Source organism: Mirounga angustirostris, unplaced genomic scaffold (genome assembly GCF_029215605.1).
Source record: "Mirounga angustirostris isolate CCGP_5_RB_7025 unplaced genomic scaffold, mMirAng1.0.hap1 SCAF_13, whole genome shotgun sequence".
Taxonomy (NCBI): domain Eukaryota; kingdom Metazoa; phylum Chordata; class Mammalia; order Carnivora; family Phocidae; genus Mirounga; species Mirounga angustirostris.
The window spans coordinates 6,706,296-6,733,195 of record NW_026991721.1 but is presented as its reverse complement, the minus strand read 5'-3'; the positions used below and the strand labels follow the sequence as shown (position 1 = coordinate 6,733,195).

The window sequence follows — 26,900 nt, the reverse complement described above, 5'->3', positions numbered from 1 at the left end:
CTGCCTGCTTCCAGCTGGGCAGCGGTGTCTCTCAAAAGTCTTCTTCTAGAGAGGCTTCAGGAGGCGCGGGCCTACAGCGCGTTCTGTCCCGGAAGTGACGTCTCCCAGAGGGGCCGGAAGTGGCAGTGGAGGGAGGGAAGATGGCGGAGGTGGTGAGTCCGGTGCCCGGGGCGGGGCGGAGGGAGCCAGGGGAGGTGGGTAGAACCCGAGGCCCCCCAGTAGCCGACCCTGGCGCCGCGCTGTCTCCCCAGGGGGAGATAATCGAGGGCTGCCGCCTGCCCGTGCTTCGGCGGAACCAGGACAACGAAGATGAGTGGCGTGAGTGACGTCGGAGGGCGGGGCTAAGGAACCTGAAGGCGAGGGGCGGGAGGGAGCCAACCGAACCCTCGGGAGGGGGTGGGACCTCCATAATCCTGGGGCGGGCGGGGCGCAGATACCCCCCGAGGGGCGTGGCTTTCTGCCGCACCGAAGAACAGGGCGGGGCTTGGAGAGGGGGCGGCACTTGGTGACTAAAGGGGGTTTGGGAGAAAGCTTCCAAGTGCTGGGGCTTAGGGATCCGGCCTGGGGTGGAGATCAGGTCTCAGGAGGGTGGATTCTCATCGCCTGGCTCGACTAAAGCTCCTGCCTGTGTTGTTCCCACAGCCCTGGCCGAGATCCTGAGCGTGAAGGACATCAGTGGCCGCAAGCTTTTCTACGTCCATTACATTGACTGTGAGTCCTGGGCTGGGGTGAGGTGGGGCTGCAGGGTGGGGTTGGGAGACAGCCTCTGGCATTCCTTCCTGAGCCATCCCCACTGCTGCAGTCAACAAACGCCTGGATGAATGGGTGACCCACGAGCGGCTGGACCTAAAGAAGATTCAGTTCCCCAAGAAAGAGGCCAAGACCCCCACCAAGAACGGACTTCCTGGGTCTCGCCCCGGCTCTCCAGAGAGAGAGGTGGTGAGTAGGTCCCCTGTTTCACCTTTTCTCTCCTGCCTCCTACTTTTCTCATCTCTTGGCCTCAGGGGTTTTTGGATGGGTAGAAGGCTGCACCCTTCCACTCTGGCTTCAGCTTGCAAAGGATGGGGGCCAAATTGTAGCTTCCAGAGTCCAGTAGCTATTCCTATGTCCTTGAGAGGGCAGAGGGTGGGGCTTGATTACTCCATGTTGAGGGGCCCCTACTCCCCTTTCCCATACCACCACCATCCCCACCCCAGAGGAAGACCCTGGACCTATCTCTACAGCCGGCCTCCGCCCAGGCCAGCGGGAAGACCTTGCCAATCCCGGTCCAGATCACACTCCGCTTCAACCTGCCCAAGGAGCGGGAGGCCATTCCCGGTGGCGAGCCTGACCAGCCGCTCTCCTCCAGCTCCTGCCTGCAGCCCAACCACCGCTCAACGGTACCCTCAGCAATTCCAGGGACCTTGCTTTCCTCTGAGGTCCCACCTTCCCTACCTTCTGACCCACCTTTCTTGGTTTCTCTCTGCAGAAACGGAAGGTGGAGGTGGTTTCACCAGCAACTCCAGTGCCCAGCGAGACAGCCCCAGCCTCAGTTTTTCCCCAGGTGAGTCCCCCAAACCCTTTTCTTCTTCCTCTTGTTTTCCCTCTGGCAGCCGCTTTCAGGCTCCTCTCACCACCCTCCCTTCCGTTCTCACCACTTTACTTGCAGAATGGATCAGCCCGTAGGGCAGTGGCAGCTCAGCCAGGACGGAAGCGAAAATCAAATTGCTTGGGCACTGACGAGGTAGGTCTGGGGAAGAAGGAAGCTGGGTGAAAAGGGGGGGAACATAGGCAGGATGGAGAGTTCAGTGATTGGTTTAAAAATAAACAAGAAGGGGCACCTGGCTGGCTCAATTGGAAGAGCGTGCCACTCTCGATCTTGGGGTTATGAGTTCAAGCCCCACGTTGGGTGTAGAGATTAAAAATTAAACTAGGGAAGCCTGGGTGGCTCAGTCGGTTAAGCATCTGCCTTCGTCTCAGGGCATGATCCCAGGGTCCTGGGATCAAGTCTTGTGTCGGGCTCCTTGCTCAGCAGGGAGCTTGCTTCTCCCTCTGCCTGCTTTGCCTGCAGCTCTCCCTGCTTTGCTCTTTCTCTCTGATGAATAAGTAAATTAAGTCTTTGTTACAGTTGTTTTTTTAAATTTTTTAAATTTTTATTTATTTATTTGTAAATTAAATCTTTAATAAATAAATTAAAAAAAAAATAAGTGGTGGTAGGCAGTGATGGTTGTTGGAAGGATTAGGAGTCAGGTAGAGCTGGTTCAGGTCAGTCATTGGGTAATCTTTTTCAAACTGTAATTGAGAACTTTCCTAGTTTCCTTTTCTTTATTTGGAAAACGGGATATAATACAGTACCAGCGCCGCCCCCCCTGCCCACCCCCAACATAGGGTGGTTGTTAGGGTCGAACAAGGAAAGCTACGGAAGGGTTATGCGAGCTGTCAGGTGTCCTGCTTGAGCTGTCCCCTGTAACCTGGTGTTTTCCACTGGCCCCGGACAGGACTCCCAGGACAGTTCAGATGGAATACCGTCAGCGCCACGCATGACTGGCAGCTTGGTGTCTGACCGGAGCCACGACGACATTGTCACCCGGATGAAGAACATTGAGTGCATCGAGCTGGGCCGGCACCGCCTGAAGCCGTGGTACTTCTCTCCGTACCCACAGGAGCTCACCACATTGCCCGTCCTCTACCTCTGTGAGTTCTGCCTCAAATACGGCCGGAGCCTCAAGTGTCTGCAGCGTCACTTGGTATGAGGGGCCCCAGGGGGCTGCTTTCCTACCACCCCCCTACCCTGCTCCTGCCTCTGATCCTCCTCTCTTCCTCAGACCAAGTGTGACCTGCGACATCCTCCGGGCAACGAGATTTACCGCAAGGGCACCATCTCTTTCTTTGAGATTGACGGCCGTAAGAACAAGGTCTGTGGCTGAGGGGCAGTGGGGAGTCATTGGCACTGGTGGTCTGGGGGAAATTAAATGAACAGCTCTTCCCTGTTCAGGAAAACACTGAGCAGTCTGGCCAGCAGATTAGTTCATCTCATTTTTGTTGAGTTCCTGCCGTAAGGCAGGTAGTGGGAGGTATAAAGGTGATCAATAATTAGACAAAATCTCCCTGAGTTCACAGTCCACAGAAAAAACAGATTTGCCAGCATCCACTCAGATCCCAGGGGTAAGTGTCATGAAACAAAGGGTGGGTTATGAGGACTCGGAGATGGCCCACAAAGCTTCCCAGAGGAGGTGATCTTTGATCCTTGACATGAAGGATAAGGTGGGTAAGGGGATCCCAAGCAGTGGGGTTCTGAAGGGCAGGCATGGATGTACAGATGGTGTGAAAGGTAAAGATCATTCTGGCTTAAAGGCAGAGAGGATGAGGTGAGGCGGTTCCAAGAGACAAGAGCTCAGGTGGTGAGAAGAAGGTCAGTTAGGGGAAGAGCAGGGGTCACTGCAGGTTTTGGGCTTCAAACCTGCCTTAGTCTGTGGCTGCAGGGAGGAAGGAGGGAGTAATGTGGATGCATTCAGCTAAGACTGTGAGACCACCCCTGGGGCATGGAGGGCAGTGAGGGAGAGGGAGGCATCCTGAACCGAGGGGAGAGCTCTGGCTGGGTGCCGAGGAAGCTTGAGGGAGATACTACTGCTTTCACTGCTGTCCTGTTATTTATTTATTTATTTTAAAGATTTTATTTATTTATTTGCGAGAGAGACAATGAGAGACAGAGAGCATGAGAGGGAGGAGGGTCAGAGGGAGAAGCAGACTCCCTGCCAAGCAGGGAGCCCGATGTGGGACTCGATCCTGGGACTCCAGGATCATGACCTGAGCCGAAGGCAGTCGCTTAACCAACTGAGCCACCCAGGCGCCCACCGCTGTCCTGTTATTAAGTGTGGACTTAGGCATCCAGATGCAGTGCCCTGCAGGCTGATTAGAAAGCCATGTCTGATGTGCAGGAGAACATATGTATAGAGGTAAAGCAGAGCAGCAAGATTAATCATTTGCTGGGGCGACCCCTGTGGCTGTTACTTTCTCTTTCTTCTTCTTTTTTTTTTTTTTTAAGATTTTATTTATTTGACAGAGAGCGCGCATGCACAAACGGGGAGCAGCACGCAGAGGGAGAGGGAGAAGCAGGCCCCTTGCTGAGCCAGGAGCCTGACGCAGGGCCCAATCCCAGGACCCCAGGATCATGACCTGAGTCGAAGGCAGATGCTTAACCAACTGAGCCACCCAGGCGCCCCTAAGGCTGTTACTTTCAATTTCAGAATACCTTATCTCCTTTGTAGGACAGGAAATCAGTCTCCAGTAGGTGTGACTGTAGGCGGGAGAGTGTTGTGGTTTTTGACAGGCACATTGTTAGACTGTCACCAGGGTAGAGCTGCTCTCCTAAACCTTGGCAGAGTCTGTCTTCCTGGAGACACGCCACAATGTGTTGATGGTTGGTGCTATAGCAGAGGGCAGTGGAAGCCCCCCCGCCCCAGCAGGAGTTAGCTGCAGGTGCGGGGAACAGGGGTAAAGCTGCCCTGGCTCCCCAGCAAGGCAGCTGGGCAGACACTTATCCCGGAGCTGGTACCCGGGCTCCTTGACACCGAGAAGTAGCTGCCTGAGCGGCAGGGACAGCCTGACTGAGAGAATGAGGCAGGCCCTAGGGAGGAAGGCTCGTCCCGTATCAGCCTCGGGTAAAGAAACCACAATAACGGCCACGTTCAAAACAGGGTACCCAGAGTGGTGACAGGCCTTTTCCTTTGCAGAGTTATTCCCAGAACCTGTGTCTCTTGGCCAAGTGCTTCCTCGACCACAAGACGTTGTACTATGATACAGACCCCTTCCTCTTCTATGTCATGACAGAGTATGACTGCAAGGGCTTCCACATCGTGGGCTACTTCTCCAAGGTGAGCACTCACCCGGACCCTCTCTCAGCCCTGCCCCGAGCCGTGTCCCCTCCTCACTCACCCACTCCCATTTTGCAGGAAAAGGAATCCACAGAAGACTACAACGTGGCCTGCATCCTGACGCTGCCTCCCTACCAGCGCCGGGGCTACGGCAAGCTGCTGATCGAGTTCAGTGAGTATCTGCGCGCTAGGCCGGGGGCTGGGGGCTGGGGCCAGGCACCTGCAGGCCCAGGCCCGGGGCTGGTGCTGCCATCGCGCCTCCCCCATAGCCTCTGGGTTGCTGTGATTGTCAGCCCTGCCACCAGGTGAGCTGGCCAGAAAGAAAGCTGAGACTCCCCCAAGGTTTTCTCCTTGCTCAGGGTGACCGCCCTGCTCGTCTGGGCTAGGTTTTCAGCGCCTCACTCTTCCTTGGCTAAAGTTCTAAGTACCACCCAACTTTCCCCAATCTGACTCCTATGCTCCCCCCGAGAGCCCTGGGCAGAAGCCAGGTGAGCCCCTGTTGCTCATCTGTCTGGTTCTGGGCCATCATACAAATTCCTGAGTGAGGACCAGTGCTTTGTTTTCCTAGTTGTGGCCTGAGCCTTGCACACAGTGGATGTTCAAAATGCTGTTAACTCAGCAAAAGCAAGAAGCACTGACTCATGTGACTTTAGCCTCTGCTCCTTGGATTCGGGCAGGTCCGTCTCATAAAGCCCACGAGCGACTCTGCCCCTGCGTACATGAACTCTTCTGTGTCCCCCAACTGTAAGGCCCCCTTCTGCTTCCCAGCAGCTTACCCCACTCCATTCAACTCCCCACTTAACGGAACCCTTGGGATAATCAAGCTCTGACCTGAGAGACAGGAGGGAGCCTGAGCTGTGGAGACATAGAGGCTTGACTTGATCCAGGTCATGGTCCATTTGAGGAACTTTATTAATAGAACCCTTAGGAAGCCCCCAGCTTGGTAGAACGGGCAGATACTTAAAGAAAATGAATCTAAGTCTGGAAGCTCAGACCTCAGTGGAGACAGGACGTGGGCAAGGTCACCAGTGTGATGTGCTCAGTCCTGCCCCGCAGGAGTGGACAGGTGCCCCAGAAGTGCCCATTGCGGGCAGTCCTTGAGGGCAGGTAGATCCTCGCCAGGGAGGGGCCGGGAGCTCCCTGCTGAGGCGAGTGTGGCCTCTAGCTGATCTGTCCGGACTCCACATGCACTGGCAGGCCCAGCAAAGCTGAGTGAGAACGCAGCCGTGCCCCCTTCCCCTTCCGTGCTGCCTTTCTCTAAAGCAGCAGCCTCTCTGTCCTGCTCCCAGCCAGGCTGCTTGGTGGAAGTCGCAGGAGATTGGGCCAGGCTGGCTGGTAAAGATGGGGAGGGGCGGGGAGAAAGGTCCGTGACCCAAGATAGTTACGACTGAGGGTGAAGAAGGGCTTCTAGAGGTAATGGGAGACACCCCAGGACCCTGAGGGAGAGAATGAAGACTCTGCCAAGAGACACAAAGCTATATAAGGTTTCACAGGGCCTGAGGGGCTCACTGGGAACTGCCTGCCAGTGGCCGGAAGTCAGCAGGGTAGAGGAGAGCAGAGTGAGAGAACCTCTGGAGAGGTCAGTTACCTGTGAGGAATGGCCGCCTTCTGCCCTGGGAAGTGCCTTGGTGCCTCTCTCTTGCTTCCTGTCAACACCTAGTTGGGGCGGCCTGGTCCTGGAGCAGCTGATGCTCCTCGGGTCACAGCTGGGGGGACTGATTCGACCGCAAAGCAAATCCGAACATTCTCAGGCCTAGACCACACGTGGGGGTCTGCCTTCCCTCTCACAGACCCAGGCAGAGTCTGGAAGGATGAAAATCAGAGGCGCTTGCCTTTCATGTCATCTTCTCTGCACTCCCCTGGCTCCCGAGTACTCCTCCAGGTGGATTATAGCTGCTCCCTCAGAACCCTCCACAGCACAGAGATGAAGAATGAATGCTCCGTAGTTCTTTTTGGGGAAACAGACGCAGCAGACAAGCCCCATGTGCCAGGTCACAGACTCCCACATGGCGGGGCCGAGATGAGAACCAGGCAGTTTACTTCTCTAACTCATGTTCTGAAACGGTTGCACAAAGGTGTGATCGCTTACCCACCCCTTCCTGCTCCCTTGCTGTAGGCTATGAACTCTCCAAAGTGGAAGGGAAAACGGGGACCCCTGAGAAGCCCCTCTCAGACCTTGGCCTCCTATCCTACCGGAGCTACTGGTCCCAGACCATCCTGGAGATCCTGATGGGGCTGAAGTCAGAGAGCGGGGAGAGGCCACAGATCACCATCAAGTGAGCCTGGCCCTACCTCCTGTCCTGGGGGTGCATGGCATGGCCCCTCCTCACTCCTGGGGTTCCTGGGGGCTTGGGGCAGAGATGAAGGCTTCCAGAGGGCCTGATCTTTGCCCTCCCACAGCGAGATCAGTGAGATCACCAGCATCAAGAAGGAGGATGTCATTTCCACTCTACAGTACCTCAACCTCATCAACTACTACAAGGTAGGGAGGCAGGCAGGGGGAGACAGGTGTGTGGAGGGCTGCAGAGTGCGGGCCCTGCGTGGGCTGACTCCCCCCGGCCCCCTCTCCCATCCAGGGCCAGTATATCCTCACACTGTCGGAGGACATCGTGGACGGACATGAAAGAGCTATGCTCAAGCGGCTCCTTCGGATCGACTCCAAGTGTCTGCACTTCACTCCCAAGGACTGGAGCAAGAGGGGGAAGTGGTGACCAGACACTGTCCACGGCGGTGGCAACAAAGCAGAACTGGGGCTGACGGCACATCCCAGCCCTACCGGGGCCCCCGAGAGGCACACCAAGGGAGGTGGGGCTGAGGACAGCTCTGTAAGGAGAGGACAGGCCTGGTAGGGCCTGGCTGGTGCCTAGCACCGAGGTGAGCTCCGGGCTCAGGTCAGCTCCAAGGTCAGCTGGCTGCCCGTCTGGCCCTGCTATGAACCAGGGACCCTGCGGAGCCAGGCAGCTGTGTACAGTGCGAGGGAGGCGAGGGGGGGGGGTGCGCTCTGGACAGAGGGCTAGTGGCTGTAAAAATTTCTTCTGTAAAACAGGAGTTGGGGGGCGGGGTGGGTACTGGCTGCGAAGTTCTGGCCTCTCTTGCCCTCACTGCCCCTTGGCAATAAATTGTTTCTACGGGCCAGAGCCATGGAAGTTTCTTGTGGGAGAAGGGGCAGTGCCAACTTAGGGACTCCCAAGGTGTCCACAGACTCGCAGGTGCTGTGAAGAGCTTGTTTATTGGGGGGTGAGGGAATCCGTCAGTGGTTCCAAAATGAAGAGCTGGTTTACTGGGGTGCAGGGAGCGGTGGCTTTCAATGTCAAGTTCCAGTTCTCAGTCCTCAGGCACCTGTGCGTGAATCTGCAACAGGAGTCACTACTGGAGTTTTGACACAGAGTGACTCGGTGGCCCACACTCTCTCGGAGGGACCAAGCTACTCAGAATGTTAGCCCCTTCCAGACAGGTCAGAGGTGGGGCAGCCACACTGCTCCTGACCAGTCTAGTCCTCCATTCAGACCCAAGCTCCATCTGCCCCGTGTACTCCCCAGCCCCGAAGCCCCGAATCCACTCGGGCAAGATTCTGGACAACCCAGGGAACAACCGTGAAGTCACAGGGTCAAGGATGGGGCCTGGAAAGGTGAGGCCCATCCGCCTACTCACCGCTGCAGCCAGACGGGGCCAGGTGAGCGCCCCGCGCACTTTGGCATCCGGACCGGGGATGGCCTCCAGGCCCCACAGCGTGAAGCGGCCGAAACTGGCGGTGGCTCTGATAAATTGGTCCTGAGGAAGGGGCCCGGCTCAACAGCGGGACACCGCGGCCGCCCGCACCCCCCTCCAGCCCCGACCCCCTGTGCTCACGAAGTCCCGCTCCAGCGCCTCGCGGGGTACCGCCAGCTCCTGCTGCTCTCGCAGTTTCGACGAACCCTCCGAGAAGTCCTGCCCCAGCAACACCTCTCCCTTCTCCTCCATCACCATCACGTATCCCTCAAGGCCGGGCGGCAGCACCACCTCCTCGCCGCGTAGTCTGCGGCCCCGAAACGACACTTCGAGTCCTGTAGGAGGCGGGCGCAGTGTCTCGGTGAGGGCCTGATTCCGGCCTTGCGGGGCAAGCCCCTCGGAGCCCTCCCCCCACCTCCGGTGGACCACCATCCCCAGGAGCCCTCGCGCCGCTCCTCGCCGAGGAGACCGCGGCGTGGGCGCGGGGACTGCCGGGAGTCGTAGTCCGGCGCTGAGCACTCACCATCTGGGCCCCGGCGGATGGCAGGGGTGAAGAAGCGCTCCACCGGGGCGGGCCCGTTAGCCAGGACCTCGCAGGGCAGAAGGTGCAGCGTGGCGTGGGCGGCGTCGCGCAGCGTGCCGGGGCGCAAGTGGATGCGGCACTTCTCGACCGCCGCCTCGTCGCTGCTTTCCATCCTTCGCCGCTTGCTGGCTAAGGCCAAAGCTGGCGCGGAAAACGCGCGGAGCCTGTCGGGAGGCCGGGGGCGATCAGCGCAGAGGCTCCTGGGAGGCGTAGTCCTTCCCTGAGGCTCCTCTGAGCCTCTGTGAGCCCCGCCTCTCTGTTCAAGTCCCAGTCTTTTTTTTCTTGAAAATGTTTTTCGGTGGTACGTTCTTATTGTAAAAAATTAAAACTATCCCGAAAAGTACTCTTTTTATGTTATTCGTAGGGAGAGTTGCTTGTTTGTTTTACGGGGTCATCAGCCCTTCCTCAAATGAGTTGATATTTTATCTGAGTTTGTGTCTTGTTTTCCAAACCGTGACTTTTATTTCTTTGTGGTAGATTTATCAATCTTTTCTTCTTATGTCTTTTTTGTTTTCGCAGTACGTTTTCTTTTTTGGTTTCTTAAGTCCTCTCTAATGTTTATTTGTTCAGATACCCAAGTTAGATATGTTTTCTCAAGTTCTTTCATAAAACAAACACATACAAAACTGGCAATTAAGATTACAATTGCACTTAATTTATAGATTTGAGAAAGTGAAACACACCTCCAGACATCCAGATGCCGTGCGTGGTGTTCTGTTAAACACGAACAATTTCACAGAACATCAACATCAGAGGAAGTCACTCTGTGACGTGCAGGATCAAGACAAAAACAAGATCACTCTATAATCATGTGAACACCAACAAAGACAGGAACATTGTCCAAACCACAAAAATGATGAAACATCTCTCCTTCTTGGGTAATATAAGTGACATTTACCAATTACAGCTTTAGCTTTTGTCTAGGTAAAATTTGTTAACATATCCCATCCTAGAAATACTCTCACTTCCTGGCAGTATCCAATCCAGAGAAAAACTATGGCTTTCTTTTCTTTTCTTTTTCTTTTTATTTATTTATTTGGCAGAGAGAGACAGTGAGAGAGGGAACATAAGCAGGGGGAATGGGAGAGGGAGAAGCAGGCTTCCCACCAAGCAGGAGCCCAATGCGGGGCTCTATCCCAGGACTGGGATCATGAGCTGAGCTGAAGGCAGACGCTTAACGACTGAGCCACCCAGGCGCCTCAGAACTATGGCTTTCTTAAACCCTCCCCCAAATCACCTAGCACAAGCCCAAATCCTATAAACCCTTCCTAAACACCCTCTTACTGAGATGCCCAACAGTGTAAGAGTAATAATAAACCCATTTGTCCAACTATAGATGTATTCCTGGTAGTCTTTGGCTGGAGGGTATTAATAGATCAAAGAGTCTTGCTTTATTTAGTTTCTATCAAGAAAAAGATACATAATACCATTTCTTCACATCTTCTTTTATGTCTGTGCAATTGTGAAGTTTTCTTGGTATATAATAGTTATTACATATTTTTTAAGTTTATTCCTAAATAGCTTTTATTTGTTTCTGTTATAAATTAGATTTTTTCCATTTTATTATTATTTTTTTTAGAGACGAAGGAGTGGGGAGGGGCAGAGGGAGAGGGAGAAAGAGACTTTTTAAAAAAAGATTTTATTTATTTATGAGAGAGAGAGAGCAACGGGAGGAGCAGAGGGAGAGGGACAAGCAGACCCCGAGCTGAGCACAGAAACTGATGCCTGGCTTGATCTCATAACCCTTAGATCATGACCTGAGCCAACATCAAGAGTCAGTGGCTTAATCAACAGGGCCACCCAGGTGCCCCATTTTCCATTTTATTTTTAACTATTTTTTATCTAAAGCAGAGGTTGGCAAATCTCACATATGATCTCTGTCACAGTTACTCAGCTTTGTCATTGTAGCATAAAAACAGCTATAAACAATATGCAAATAAATAAGCATGGCTGTCTTCCAGAAAAACTTCATTTGCAAAAACAAGAAGTGAGCTGGATTTGGTCTGCAGACACAGTTTTCAGGGAAGCTGTTGATTCTCACACATTAGTTCTTAAACCAGATAGATACTGAATTCTTCTATTATTTCTAAGAGTTTTCAGTTTATTTTCTTGGGTCTTCCAGAATTAAGTCCTTCCACTTCCAAACAATGATAACTTTGCCTCTTCGTTGCATTGTGTAATTTGTAGCATTTTCTAGCACTTTCAGAACAATCTCACATGTTACTAATATCGGTGGACATCATTTTCTTTTTCCTGAAATTTTCATGGGAATGCTTTGCTATTTCACCAATAATCATGAAGCTGCCTTTCGATTTGTTACACATGTCTGGTTAAAGCTATACTACTAACTGGCTGTTGTTGGGTTTTTATAGATTTTATTTATTTATTTGTTACACATGTCTGGTTAAAGCTATACTACTAACTGGCTGTTGTTGGGTTTTTATAGATTTTATTTATTTATTTGACAGAGAGAGAGAGAGGGAGAAGCAGACTCCCCACTGAGCTGAGAGCCCGACGTGGGACTCGATTCCAGGACCCGGAGATCAGGACCTGAGCCAAAGGCAGACGGGTAACCATCTGAGCCCCCCAGGCCCCCCTAAGTCCACCATTCTTCTTTCACTCTCTATAATACTTCTATAAAGACAACTCCCCCTCATCAACTGTCTGGTTGCCCCTTGGTACAGTGAGTTTAAGAAAAGCAAAATAATTGCTTGATGCTTTCCTTTTATTTCCGTTTTTAAAATAATAAGTTGTTTCCTTGGCATGCTCCAGCTATGACCCTTTTAAAAAATTATTATTAAATGGTAGATTTTTAACATTTTGATATTATTTAGCTAATTGTGGTTATTATTCTTTTTAAAAAAGATTTATTTATTTATTCTAGAGAGAAGGGGAGAGGCAGAGGGAGAGGGTCTTTTTTTTTTTTTTAAGATTTTATTTGTTTATTTGACACAGAGAGAGAGAGAGAAGAAGGAGGGAGGGAGCAAACACAAGCAGGGGGAGCAGCAGGCAGGGGAGAAGCTGACTTCCCACTGGGCAGAGAGCCCAGTGTAGGACTTGATCCCAGAACCCTGGGATCATGACCAGAGCCGAAGGCAGATGCTCAACCAACTGAGCCACCCAGGCACCCCGAGGGAGAGAGTCTTAAGCAGGCTACTCTGAGCATGGAGCCAGATGCAGGGCCGGATCTCACAACCCTGAGATCAGGACCTGAGCCAAAACCAAGAGTCGGGCGCTTAACCGACTGAGCTGCCCAGGCGCCCTGTGGTTATTATTATCAATCCCCACATTGTCCCATCCTGCCAATGAAAGCCTCTTCAAGTTAGCTCGTGAGTCTTTTATGTTACCTTTTTTTTTAGTCTTTTATAGTTTTTTTGTTTGTTTTCCAGAATCACAAGACGTTCCTGGCTCATCTAGTACCTCATTGCTTTTACATTTTTATCTTTTTTTTTCTGCCCCAGACTTGAATCATCCATTTCTCCAAGGATCCCTGGTTTTCTTACTAGGAAATTGTATTTACTAAACCAATGTGAAACTAGATGTGCTCATTGCCACTAGATTGTTTCTAGATGTTTTTAGTGGATGTTCTCAGTTTCTAGATGCTTTCAGTGGACAAAGCTAGGAAATATGTAGATTTCTCTTTTAAAGGGAAAATACCCATCATGAGATCCTACTGTTACTTCTAGGAGGACAGGGCTTTACTAGCCTCATTGCTTGTACATTTGTATCCTTTTTTTCTCTTGCACTGAAAAATGCCAGTTCTCATCCACTTGGTTCCCTACTATATACACAACAGTCTCAGAAGAAAAATAACAACACCACAACTAACAATAATGAACAAACACATTTTAAGCATTTATTTTTATAGTTTCCTTTTTCCTTAAGATATATTCCACTACAGATATATATAATTCACTTACTGTTTTTAAAAGTCACTGAAACATTGGTAACATTGTTTATTCTTTTAAATCAGTAGCCTAAACTGATGTACATTGAATTCAATTTCCTGATATTTTGTTGAGGATTTTTACACCTGTGTTCATGAGCAGTATTGATCTGTAGCTTTCTTTTCTTCTAATGTCTTTATCTGGTTTTGGCTCTAGGGTGATGCTGACCTCATAGAACGAGTTTGAAAGTATTACCTCTGCTTCTATTTTCTGGAAGAGATTATAGAGAATTTTTATTGTTCTTTCTTAAATGGGTTTTCACCACTAGAATTCACCAGGGGAACCAACTGGCCCAATGTTTTCCTTTTTGGAGGGTTATTAATTTTTTTTTATTGTTGTTCATTTTTAAATAGATTTTTATCTCTTTCAGATTTATCACGGTATTATTGCTAAATTGTACATCATGATGATTTGATACATCGGGTTCCTCCCATCCAGTTAATTAACACATCCATCATCTCACATGTTTATTGTTATAATTATGTTATATATTAATAATATATAATAGTAACTTATATTTTATATACTTATTATTGATTCAAATTCTTTAATAGATATAGGTCTATTCAGATAATCTATTTTTGTGTGTGTAAGTTTTCTTACTTTATATCATTCAAGGAATTGGTCCATGTCATTTAAGTTACCAGATTGTGGACATAGAGTTGTTTGTAATATTTCTTTATTATCCCTTTAATGACTATGGCATCAGTAGTGATGACCCCTCTTTTATTTCTGGTATTAGTAATTTGTGTCTTCTCTCTTTTTTTCTTAGTCTGGCTAGAGGCTTATCAATTTTTACTGATATTTTCATAAAATCAGCTTTTGGTTTCATTGATGTTCTCTGTTGATTTCCTGCTTTCAATTTCATTGAGTTCTACTCTAATTTTTGTTATTTTTTCCCCTTTGCTTGCGTTAGGCTTATATTCCCCTTCCTTCTCTAGTTTCGTAAAGCAGGAGCTTAGATTACTGGTTTTAGAGCTACCTTCTTTTCTAAAATATGCATTCAATACCATAAACCTTGCTCTAAGTAGAACTTTCATTGAATCCCACAGATTTTGACAAGTTATATTTTATTTTCATTTAATTCAAGATACTTTAAATTTTCTCTTGAAACTTCTTTGATCCATGTGTTATTTAAAGGGTGTTAGTTAATCTCCAAATATTTGAGAATTTTCCAGCAATCTTTCTGTCATTGATTTCTAGTTTAATTCCACTGTGGTTGAAGAACAGATTTCTATTCTTTTAAATTTGTTAAGGTGTGTTTTATGGCCCCAAATGTGGTCTTTCTTGGTGAATGTTCCCCTGCACTTGAGAAGAACATGTATCCTGCTGCTCTTGGGTGTAATATTCTATAATCTATAGAAGTATTCTATAATTAAATCCAGTTGATTAATGGTACTGTTTTGTTCAACTACATCAATACTGATTTTCTGCCTGCTTGATCTGGCAGTTACTGATAAAAAGGTGTTGAAGTTTCCCACAAGCAGTGCATTTGTCTATTTCTCCTTTCAGTTTTACCAAGTTTTTGCCTCATTTTTTTTTTTTAAGAGAGGGAGTGGGGAGGGGCAGAGGGAGAGGGCGAGAGAGAATTTTTTTTTTTTTAAGATTTTATTTATTTGACAGAGAGACACAGAGAGGGAACACAAGCAGGGGGAGTGGGAGAGGGAGAAGAAGGCCTCCCACGGGGCTCGATCCCAGGACCCTGGGATCATGATGTGAGCTGAAGGAAGACGCTTAACGACTGAGCCACCCAGGCGCCCTAAAAAAATAATTTTTTTAATTTGTTGCCCTAGAGTTTGCAATATATGTTTATAATTCATCTAAGCCGCTTTCAAATGACACTATAGATACTTTGTAACAAAGTATTCCCAGTTTCTGCTTGTAACATTCCCTTATTACATTGCTGCCATTCATTTCACATGTCCCTATAATTTCTTGAAGTTAACTGTTCCTGCCCGGCAGGGTCCCACTTCTGCTTTGCAGTCAAGTCTCCAGCTTACTATGTATTTGACCTCATGGGTAGTTCTCTAGGACCAACTAGCTGAAGAATAAAAAGTTTAAGCCGGGCTTACAGATGGTGTGGATCATAAGCTGGTACCAACTGGACATAGAATGCTGTCTCATTATAGCCCATTGGTAGGGGTCCAGACGGAGAAGTAGACAACTGGTTATCCACTTGGCCTAGAAAGAGGATGACCAGCAGTGTGGCTGTATATCAAGATTTCTCCACCTTGACACTCCTGACATTTGGGGCTGGATAATTCTTGTTGTGGGGCCTGTCCTATGCTTTGTAGGATGTTTAGCAGCATCCCTGGCCTCTATACACTCAATGCCATAGCAGTGCCCCCCCAAGTCCCCTACAATTGTGACAACCAAGAATGTCTCCATCTATTGCTAGATATCTCTTAGAAAATGAGACACCCCCCCCCCCAGTTGAGAACCACTGTTCTATAGTGATTCATGGTGGAAGCTAAAGGTTAGGCAGATGTTCTGGGACATGGAAAGAACATAATTAAAAAATTGGTGGCTCAGGGGGCGCCTGGGTGGCTCAGTTGGTTAAGTGACTGCCTTTGGCTCAGGTCATGATCCTGGAGTCCCGGGATCGAGTCCCGGCATCGGGCTCCCTCCTCAGCAGGGAGTCTGCTTCTCCCTCTGACCCTCCCCCCTCTCATGTTCTCTCTCTCATTCTCTCTCTCTCAAATAAATAAATAAAATCTTTAAAAAATAAAATAAAATAAAAAATTGGTGGCTCAGATCACTATGTTGTTTGTATACCTGAAACTAATATAATAGTGTATGTCAGTAATGCCTCAATAAATTTTATTTTTTTTTAAAGATTTTATTTATTTATTTGACAGGGAGAGACACAGCAAGAGAGGGACCACAAGCAGGGGGAGTGGGAGAGGCAGAAGCAGGCTTCCTGCGGAGCAGGGCGCCCAATGTAGGGTTCGATCCCAGGACCTGAGCCAAAGGCAGACGCTTAACAATTGAGCTACCCAGGTGCCCCTGTCTCAATAAATTTAAAAAAAAAGAAACTTAGTGGGACACCTGGGTGGCGCAGTTGGTCCAGCGTCTGAATCTTGGTGTCGGCTCCGGTCTGATCTCGGGGTCTTGAGATCAAGCCCTGGGTCTGGCTCCACACTCAGGGCAGAGTCTGCTTGGGTTTCTCTCTCCCTCATCCTCTGTCCCTCCCTACTGCTGTCCGCACTCTCTCTCACTGAAATAAATAAATCTTAAAAAAAAGGAAAAAAGAAACTTAGTGGCAAAGAGGTCTAATAAAGAGGTATGTGGGTAGACTTCTTGGAATGGGTTCAGAGTGTAATGTTATATCTCCTGGATAAGGGTGTAGAAGGTGACACGTTAATTTCCCAGGCATACCTATTCTTGCCTGATAGGTTCATGAAAAAAGTCGTTCTGGGCCAGGGATGGAGACTGCATGGTGACCTCAACAATGTGAATTTCTCTCCAGCGAAGCTGATCTGACCACTGCCACAGACAAATGCCTCACGGTCCAAAAGGAGAGTCCTGTGCTGAACTCCTGATATAGCAGAATCTATTCCAAGAGATCAGCCAGACACTCAGTTTAAGTTTGATGACATTGGATTGCCTCTGGGATGGAGGTGGCAGAAATTCCTCTCCAGAGTTTGCTTATTCTGGAGATGGCTTTGCTTTCCCTGACCACAGTGCCTCACTCAGCCAGGATTTTCATTGGCCGTAAACCCCACAGCACTGCTTCTGAGCCTGGAACCTCTCTTGACTGCAAAAGTAATGAGGCATTTGGGCCCAGGACCATGGGCATCACAGGTCTTACCTCGAGCCATCTTGGAACAGCAGGCTTTATAGAACAGTGGGGTGCTTACTCAAAACAGTTACTCTGCCTACTGGGGGACAATATCTTGCTAGCTTTAGGCAGCTCTCCTATAGGATATGGTATGTCCTTATCCTAATGGTACCTATAGATTTTCATCAATAGTGGTGACTGAGTGATGACATGGAGAGGTCAATGTCTTTGAGAGAAAAGTTCAATGTTACTTACAGTTCCCCTGGAAACAAGGGGCACAGCACACCACACAGGGCCACGTGGGTAGCACCAGAGTTGACCAGGAGTCAGAGAGGGGTGAAGGGAAGGCATAGGCCACTGCCTTTTGGGGAGCTTCTGTGGGAAAGTCAAGGCAGGGCAGGGTAAACAGCTTAGGATTGGCTAGTTTGAATAATTCTGGTGGACTTTGGGACATAGGGACTGTCCCTAGGTGTCTGGTACCAGGGCTGATTTAGGGCAGGGGAATATTGACTTGGTATTTGAGAAGTAAGTAGAGGAAGTGGTTCAGGGTTTGGGCTCTGGATCGCAGGGGAGATGTAAACAACTTTGGCTGTTAGTTTGGTGCTGTAACTAACAGCTGCCAAATAAACAAATACGGAATCTAAGAAAACACAGAACAATCCTCTGAATCAAGGACTTATATGTTGTGTTTTTTCACTTTTGATCAGAATATAAGGGTCTGGGAACCAAGGGATAAAGTAGGAGTGGCTTCTTTTATATAAAATGATGATCTCACATTTTTTTTCAACTTTTATTTGAACTAGTTTTAGACTTACAGAGAACCTGAAAGAGTTCCCAAATACCCTTCACTTGGCTTCTCCTAGTGTTGACATTTTATAGATCCAGAGTGCAATGATCAAAAGAAAGAAAGTAGCACTGATACAATACTATGAACGAATTTGCAGACAATATTCACATTTTGCCAGATTTCCCATCAATGCCCATTTTCTGGTCCAGGATCTGACCGAAGATCCCACATTACATCTAATTATCATGCTTTCTAGTCTTCTCCCATATGTGACAGTTCCTTAGTTTGTTTGTTTTTTTTTCTTTTATGACCATGACACTTATGAAGAGCACTGGCCATTTGTTTTGGAGAATCTCTCTCAGTTTGGATTTGCCTGATGTTTTCTCCCAATTGCACTGAAGATATTTATTTTTGGCAAGAATACCACAGAAGCGCTATTGTGCCTTTCTCCATTAGCATATCACTGCACTTTTTTTAAAAAAGATTTTATTTTGAAGTAATCTCTATACCCAGCATGGGACTCGAACCCACAACCCCAAGATCAAGAGTCGCACGCTCCTTGGACTGAGCCAGCCAGATGCCCCATCACATATTACTGGTATGTTAACTCTAATCACTTGGTGAAGGTGGTGTTTGTCAGAGTTCTCCCCTCCAGAGTTACTATATTTTATTTTATAATTCATAAGTATCTTATAGGGAGGTATTTTGAGACTCTGCAAATAATCTGTCCCTTATCACACTTTTCCCACCATTTAAGAATTCACTGATGATTGCCTGAAGCTATTACTACTATGATGTGTGCCTAGTGGTGATTCTATTTCTGACATTCCTTTGACATTGATTCATTAGAATTCTAAATATTTTATTTATTTATTTGACAGAGAGATAGAGAGCACAAGCAGAGAGAGCAGCAGAGGGAGAGGGAGAAGCAGGCTCTCCACCGAGCAGGGAGCCCAATGCGGGACTCAATTCTACGACCCTGGGATCATGACCTGAGCCAAAGGCAGATGCTTAACCATCTGAGTCACCCAGGCACCCCTGATTAATTGGAATTCTAGAGCTTTCCCTTTTCCCTCATCTATTCATTCAATTACTTACTTATAGCAACATGGGCTCATGCATATTTACTCATTCTATAGGTTTTAATCCATTATTATCATTATTTTCTTACTTAACTCATTCCAGGCTTGGCCATCGAGAGCTCCTTCAAATTCCCTGCCTTCATACGTTGAAAAAGTCGCCATCATTAGAAAATTTCATATTGATATATAATTCACATACCATAAAATTCACCCCTTTAAAGTATAAAATCTAGTCATTTTAGTATATTCACAAGATTGTGAAACCACCACAATGATCAAGTTCCAGAATATTTTTGTCATGTTTAATGCTTTGCAACTTGAATTCTACTTTGCTTTATATCAAGAGCATTACCTCTGATTTTTTATTGTTTCCATTTACCTGGTATAACTTGTCCATCCCCTTTAGTTTCTCTGAATCATGTTGCTCTAGGTGTTTCTCTTGCAGGTAACACATAGTTGGGTCTTGCTATTTGAGTCCTACTGAAAACTTTAAAAAAATAGGTGAGTTAAGCCTTACATTTACATTTATCAATATAATTGGTATGTTTGGTCTTAACTCTCCATCATAATATTTTATAATTATGTTTGTTATATTTGATATTTCTTTCTTTCCTCCAAGATTTTATTTAAATTCAAATTAGTTAACATATAGTGTAGTATTAGTTTCAGGAGTAGAATCTAGTGATTCATCGCTTACATAAAACACCCAGTGCTCATCACAACAAGTGCCCTCCTTAATGCCCATCACCCATTTAGCCCATCCCCCCCCCCCACCTCCCCTCCAGCAACCCTCAGTTTGTTCTCTATAGTTAAGGGTCTCTTATGGTTTGCCTCCCTCTCTGTTTTTATCTTATTTTATTTTTCCTTCCCTTTCCCTATGTTCGTCTGTTTTGTTTCTTAAATTCCACATACGAGTGAAATCATATGGTATTTGTCTTTCTCTGACCGACTTATTTCGCTTAGCATAATACCCTCTAGTTCCATCCACATCATGGATTTTTTTTCTATACAAAAATCTTTAACATTTAAAAGAATCACATGTTCATCCTGACCATTTTATTAGGCTTGAGCACCCAATAAGTTATGCACAAACGTAGGTACTTGGAAGGTTAGTGCATACCTCTTTCACTGATGGAGTCAGGGTGAAGTGGCCACTCTCCCCACAGTCAGACTCCAACTTGAAAGTGGCAAGATTTCATTCTTTTTTGATGGCCAAGTAATATTCCATTGTATATATATATATATACACCACATCTTCTTTATCCACTCATCAGCCAATGGACAGTTCAGCTCTTTCCATACTTTGGCTATTGTAGACATTGCTGCTGTAAACATTGTGGTGCATGTGCCTCTTCGAATCGGTATTTTTTATATCCTTTGCATAAATACCTAGTAGAGCAATTGCTGGGTCATAGGGTAGTTCCATTTTTTTTTTTTTTAGGATTTATTTATTTATTTGGGAGAGAGAGAGAGCAGGGGGAGGGGCAGAGGGAGAGAGAGAATCTCTAGCAGACTCCTTGCTGAGCGCAGAGTCTGATCCAGGGCTTGATTTCACGACCCTGAGATCATGACCTGAGCCGAAATCAAGAGTCGGACGCTTAACGGGCTGAGCCACCCAGGCGCCCTGGATAGGTCTATTTTTAACTTTTTGAGGAACCACCATACTGTTTTTCCAGAGTGGCTGCACCAGTTTGCATTCCCACCAACAGTGTAAGAGGGTTCCCCTTTCTCTGCATCCTCGCCAACATCTGTCGTTTCCTGACTTGTTAATTTCAGCCATTCTGACAGGCGTGAGGTGGTATCTCATTGTGGTTTTGATTTGTATTTCTCTGATGATGAGTGATATTGACCATTTTTTCATACGTCTGATAGCCAATTGTACGTCTTCTTTGGAGAAATGTCTGTTCATGTCTTCTGCCCATTTCTTAACTGGGAATTTATTTATGTTTTGGATGTTGAGTTTGATAAATTCTTTATAGATTTAGATACTAGCCCTTTATCTGACATGTCATTTGCAAATATATTCTCCCATTCTGTTGGTTGCCTTTTAGTTTTGTTGATTGTTCCCATCACTGTGCAGAAGCTTTTTATCTTAATGAAATCCCAATAGTTCATTTTTGCTTTGTTTCCCTTGCCTCTGGAGACGTGTCTAGTAAGAAGTTGCTATGACCGAGGTCAAAGAAGTTGCTGCCTGTGTTTTCCTCTAGGATTTTGATGGACTCCTCTCTCACATTTAGGTCTTTCATCCATTTTGGATTTATTTTAGTGTATGGTGTAAAAAAGTGGTCCAATTTCATTCTTCTGCATGTTGCTATTCAATTTTGGCAACACGATTTGTTGAAGAGACTGTCCTTTTTTCCATTGCATATTCTTTCCTACTTTGTCAAAGATTAGTTGACCATATAGTTCTGGATCCATTTCTGGATCTGTCTGTTTTTGTGCCAGTACCATACTGTCTTGATGATTACAGCTTTTAATACCCCTTGAAGTCCAGAATTATGATGCCTCCAGCTTTGGTTTTCTTTTTCAACGTTACTTTGGCTATTCGGGATCTTTTCTGGTTCTGACATTTCTTTCTCTATGAGGTGTATATTCTTTGATATAATTTTTAAAGATTTTATTTATTTATTTATTTATTTAGAGAGAGTGCAAGTGTGTGCGGGGGAAGGAGCAGAGGCAGAGGGAGAGAAAGAATCTCAAGCAGACTCCGTGCTGAGAGGGGTGGGAGATGTGGGATCTCACAACCCTGAGATCATGACCTGAGCCGAAATCAAGAGTTGGATGCTCAACCAACTGAGCCACCCAGGTGCCCCTATTCTTTGATCTTTAATTTATAAGATAAATAGGAAGGCTTATATTTTTTTGTTCTAGTGTTTACCACTGTATTTATACCTTTAAAAAAAAAAACACCTCAGTTTCAAAACTCTGTCTGGCTTATCCATTTTTACTGGTACCTTTAACTCCCACCTATTGCCTGTTTTATCAGGGCCCAATCAGGAGAGAAATCACACAGTAATTTGAATGGGGGAAGTTTAATATAAAGAATTATTAACTATAACAGGGGACTGAAGTACCAAGGCATTGGCCAGTAATAGAAAAAGAGAACTCCAGAGCAAATAGAAATAGCAGATATAGGAAGCAGCTCCCCCCACTCCCCATTTACAGCAAGGCTATGCCCGGAAGAGCATCTCCCTTCCTACCCACAAGTCTGAGATCCAGATCCGGCTGGACACAGCATGCCTGTGGCTCACAGGGTGACAGAGAAGTTACTGTGGTGCTGTGCTGGTGGAACTTGCTGGAAAACCATTCTGTAGGGTGCCAGGGAAGCCTGTTTATGGGGATGTGTCTCATTGGAGATTTTTTTTTTTTAAGATTGATTTATTTATTTGAGAGAGAGAGGGCACAAGTCAGGGGGAGGGGCGGAGTGAGAAGCATATTCCCCGCTCAGCGGGGAGCCCGCCGTGGGGCTGGATCCCAGGATCCCAGATCTGGACCAGAGCTGAAGGCAGATGCTAAACCAACTGAGCCACCCAGGCGCCCCTCTCACTCGAGATAGTTTGCTGCAAAACCGTCCAAGTGAGGTGCTGGGAAACTGCTGCCTGCTGACTGCCATGCACGAGAGCAGGCTGGTGCGGGTAAAGCCATGGGTGCTGGAATCGTTTGATCCCTGGAGCCTCCGGTACTGGAGAAGCTGCAGGAGGTTGTCCTAGTGAGTCCCGCCGACGGTGGACCGCAAACTTCCTTCTGCAGTGGCTCCTCTGCGCCCTCTGCTGGCCAAGCTTAATAATGAGCTAGCTGGCCGAGACCGATATTTAAAGGGCCCAGATTTATTTTCACAGAGCAGCCAATGAGAGTGAATTTGGAGCTGAGTCACCCATACCACCGGTGAGCTTTATCCTATTTTCCTCCCTCTCTCTTCTTCTCCCACGCTTTTAATTACATTCGCTATCGCAATATAAAACATTTTTACTTATTTACCCTCATGCCACCTTTGTTTTAGCCTTAGGTCATATATACAGACATTCATCGTCTCTTGGTTGGATGAAGTGCATTCTCTTTCAGATTGGCTCATGGGTGCCGAATTCCTGAAGTACTTGTTGAAAAACAGAAAACTTTCCTATGGCCTTAATACTTGAAGGACAACTTGTTTGAATATACAATCCTTGGTTCACACTTTAAAAAACAGAATGTTTAAAAAGAGCTGTCTCGGGGCGCCTGGGGGGCTCAGATGGTTAAGCGTCTGCCTTTGGCTCAGGTCATGATCCTAGGGTCCTGGGATCGAGTCCCGCATCGGGCTCCCTGCTAGGCGGGGAGCCTGCTTCTCCCTCTGCCTCTGCCTCTCATGAATAAATAAATAAAACATTAAAAAAAATTTAAAAAGCTGTCTCATTGCTATATTGCTCTGTATGTTGGCTTTTAAAAATCTGATGCCATTCTGATTCTTTTGCCTTTGTAAGTTATTTGATCTTTCTTCCTGAAGATCTTGAGCTTTTTTTTTGAGAGAGAGAGAGAGTGAGTGAGCACAGGAGCCAGTGGAAGAGGGGGCAAGGGGAGAAGGAGAAAGAAAATCTTAAGCAGGCTCCATGTCCAGCGCAGAGCCCGACCTCACTGAGATCATGACCTGAGCTGAAATCAAGAGTTGGAAGCTTAACCAACTGAGCCACCCACGTGCCCCTTGAGAATTTTTTAAAAAATATTTTGAAATCTAATAGTTTTATGAGGATATGTCTCAATGTTGATTGTTCTAATTTTCCAAGGTTCCCAGTGGGCTCTTCCAATGTGCAGATTTTTTGCTCTTGGAAAGTTTTCTTAGAGTGTTAATTATCAATTCTGGTTCATTGTTTGGTTTCTCTTCTAAGACTCCACTAATACAAATGGGATTCCTTCTTTGACAATCTTCTACCATTATTTGGTTCTGACTTCTACTTCTTTATCTCATTTTCTTGGTTGTTTTTCTGTCTTTCTTCAATGTCCCTTATTATACATTTATTTGAGTCCATTCTCCTTTGGGCATCTTATAATGTAATCTGTATTTCTGGATAATTTTGTCTGTTTCTTCCAATTCTCTCCTGAGTTCAGCCAACCTTCTTCATTCTTTTCCTGGGTTTTATCTATTTCCATTCTTTTCAAAATTTCTCATTCTGGGTGATTTTGCATATCTTCAAACACTTGTTTTGAGTATGTGTAGTTCTGTTTAGAGTGCTGTGTTCAGCTTTCTTACATTTTGTGGCTCTTTATTCAGGGGTGTGTGTAAATTTTCCTTGGTTGATATGCAATGAAATTCCCTTTTTGATATTTTGCAATAACTCCATATGAACCTGTTAATCTTTTCTTGCTCATTTCTGTGGTGCTGGGTGTTTTATTCCAAGTTTAATTCTCCCTCTTCTGCCAGCTCAGCAGAGTCCAGATGCTTTCATGGATTTGTTTGGAGAGTGGGGAAGGAGTTGTGGGTCCTTTGATTTTGTTCTTTTGTCTTGCAGAGCCATGAAATTTCTCCATCTGCTTCCCCTTTGACAGCCAAATGCCAAAAGGCACTTCTCCCTTCCTTTTTGCCCTTCGCTCTCCCCGAATCTGTGTTTCAAAGACTGCCCAGTCAAATCACCATGTACTTTGAAATCCCTCCCTTATAGTCAAAGCTCTGACCTGCTCTAGACATGTCTTCACATTTTCAGACTTCAGGTGGACTCAGTCTTTCTGGGAGGTCTTCCATCAAGCGTCAGACACTACTAGCTCCCCTCTTCTCCTAGTTTCTCTCCGCCAGTCTGCCCAGAGCCCGCGCCGGGTGGGGCTGGGACGGGGACGTGGAGACGGTGCGCTGTCCCTTGTTTTTTGTTTGTTTTTACTTACAGGTACTTTTAAGTTTGAGCATTTTGGTTTTGTGTAATTACATCTTTCTCTTTTCTTTATTCCAGATTACTTGGGTGGAGGGGGGGGATGAGAACCTGCGCTGCTACTGGAAGTCTCTCTCAAAATATTGCCTCTCATCCCTCCAGTTTGGGGCCTTGCTAGTTTAGAGTCCTTGGTGAATGCTAATGGACACAGCACTGGTTCTTTTGAACTGGAAGGGAAGACCGCTACCTTGTTATTTTGCCCTTTTCATGCCTTAGAACCAACAGCTCTGAAAGGATGATTGGTCCTGATGAGCAAGGAAGAAATTGCTGTGGTCACACAATGCAGAGGGGGAGTTCCCAGGACTCAAAGAACTAAAGACACTCAACACAAGCAGACTTACCAAGGACTCAGACGTCTCAGGGATGAAGGTCACCTTACTACGTAAAGAGCCTTTAAGGGAAAAAAAAAAAAAAAAATATATATATATATATATATATATATATATATATATATAATGGATCATAGAAGAAATAAGTTATAAATACCAACCTAGGGGTGAGAGATAAAATGCAGGATGCCTGATTATATATGAGTTTCAGAGAAACAACTATTTTTCTTTTTTGGGTAAAAGTATGTCCTAATGTTTGGGACATACTGATATGAAAAAAATCATCTGTTGTTTCTTTGAAGTTAACTGGACACCGTGCACAATGTTCTTATTTGCAAAAGTTGGAAGCCCCCATTGTGGCCTTGTAACTCATTACACAATACTTTCTTCCTTGCAAGTAAAATATAGCTTAACAACTATCCCTGCCCATGTCTTTCCTCTTGTGTCATAAAAAGTGTGTGTTATTAATGATTGCCTTCTTAGTCCAGTGCCTTTGTTACAGGATACCAAGAGGGGATCGTGACCCAACTATTGAGCACATCCACATCCACGAACATTTCCACCACGGCCATGCCAGGGCGGGAGAGAGCCAGGGGGCTGAGTGCTAGCAGTGAATGTCTTGCCCCAGAACTGACACTCTCCGTTTCAGTAGCCAGAGCTGGTCTCATGGCAGGGCCTAACCTCAGGGAGGTGGGGAAGGGTATGAATGTACCAGAAAGTGGAGAACCAGCAACTGGAGAACATTGTGAATGTCCAGACAGGTGGCCAGTGGCCGATGGAAATTGGAGTCTTCCCTTTTGGCAAGAAATCTTGGTTGTAGGAGGGGTTGTTGTGGGAGCAGGTTGTTGTTGCTACGACCTTCGAGAAGTTGAAGTGTGAGCAGGGGTATGTGGACGTGGACCAGGCAAAGGGGTAGACTGTGGTGGATGTCGTGGGCTGGTTCGCTCATGTCCGTCCCTACTTTCCTAGGCATACTGAGAGGATGCAAAACTAAAAACTTTACTCAGACATCTCTTAGTCCAATTAAGCACATGCATGCCTTATGATTCAGCAATTCTGCTCCTTGTGTGTATCCTAGGGAAATTGTCACAGACACACATCAGGGGACATTTATGACGCCCACTGTGGCAGATGTGTGGTGGGGATGGGGAAGTTGGGGGTCATCTGGGGCCCAGCACTGGAGAGGTGGGTGGATGCATGGATGGCTAGACAGATGGACAAAAGGATGGCTGGTGAGTCCTTACACAGGCCAGTGATGGTAATCTTAGGCTAAGGATTAACCCTACCTCCTGCATCTGAGGGCAAAAAGAAAAGAAGCATGTTTTCCAGACTCCCCTGTGCTGGAGGTCTCTGGGAGACATCCGGCCCACTCACTGGATGCCCTCTGAAGGCCGAGGCTGTTTGGCAGCTTCGGGAGCTCAGCCTTTCTGTAGGGTGCCGGCACGCCGGCGCTGCGGGGGGTCAGGAGGCCCTGCTGGCAGCTGCACCCACCTTCCAGGGTCTGTGCCCAGCACCTGGACTGCAGGCAGGGCAGTGCATTCGGGAACTCAGCAGTGCTGGGGCTGGCTCCCGGAGGCCCTCTCCTCTGGCCTTCCCAGCTGCCATGGAAGTAGCCGGTCATCTTCAATCCCTTTCGGCCACCAACAGCTGGACAAGCTGGTTTCCTGGAACCAACCCCTTCCTGATCTGCCATGGCTGGCCCAGATCACACGACTGACTGCCGTACCTCAAACTCGGGACAGACCTCCTGACCTGACCCGGAAGAGCCCCGCTTGTCCCAGGCCCTGCTCCCCTTTCCTGTTCTGCCGCAATCAGGAGGGGCAGGAATGGCCCACAGGAACCTGTGCGCTGGGAGCCCAAGAGGCAGGGGCCACAGAAGTTAGGCCCGAGCCCCTGGTCCTTCTGGGCCCAGCACTGCCAACTGCAGCTCCTGCAACCG

The 26,900-nt window shown here is 47.2% G+C and overlaps 2 protein-coding genes across 12 annotated transcripts; one reads left to right on the top strand and one right to left on the bottom strand.

Annotated features, from left to right (window-relative positions):
- Window positions 1-17: 17 nt before the first annotated feature.
- Window positions 18-25,059, top strand: KAT5 (lysine acetyltransferase 5). Of its 10 annotated transcripts, XR_010406779.1 has the most exons (17): window positions 141-318; window positions 643-711; window positions 803-939; window positions 1,197-1,379; window positions 1,469-1,543; window positions 1,649-1,723; window positions 2,478-2,726; window positions 2,805-2,894; window positions 4,713-4,853; window positions 4,932-5,025; window positions 6,970-7,129; window positions 7,254-7,335; window positions 7,430-7,727; window positions 11,613-11,713; window positions 17,987-18,257; window positions 18,541-19,242; window positions 24,654-25,059. XR_010406779.1 is itself a non-coding variant. In XM_045893277.3 (14 exons), exons 1-14 carry the CDS (start codon window positions 141-143, stop codon window positions 7,562-7,564), a joined length of 1,542 nt encoding a protein of 513 aa, XP_045749233.1. In that variant the 5' UTR covers window positions 18-140; the 3' UTR covers window positions 7,565-7,990. The 10 variants fall into 10 exon arrangements, 6 of the variants coding, with proteins under 6 accessions (XP_045749233.1, XP_045749232.1, XP_045749236.1 ...); XR_010406778.1 differs by lacking the exon at window positions 18,541-19,242; XR_010406780.1 differs by lacking the exons at window positions 17,987-18,257; window positions 18,541-19,242.
- On the bottom strand, window positions 8,064-9,322 carry RNASEH2C (ribonuclease H2 subunit C). 2 transcript variants are annotated; one of them, XM_045893281.3, is made up of 4 exons: window positions 9,085-9,315; window positions 8,703-8,896; window positions 8,505-8,624; window positions 8,064-8,204 (listed from the first exon to the last, which is right to left on the bottom strand). In XM_045893281.3, the coding sequence occupies exons 1-4, from the start codon at window positions 9,254-9,256 to the stop codon at window positions 8,178-8,180; spliced, it is 513 nt and encodes a 170-aa protein (XP_045749237.1). In that variant the 5' UTR covers window positions 9,257-9,315; the 3' UTR covers window positions 8,064-8,177. The 2 variants fall into 2 exon arrangements, with proteins under 2 accessions (XP_045749237.1, XP_064432250.1); XM_064576180.1 differs by having other exon boundaries at window positions 8,155-8,204; window positions 8,505-8,610; window positions 9,085-9,322.
- Window positions 25,060-26,900: the final 1,841 nt, after the last annotated feature.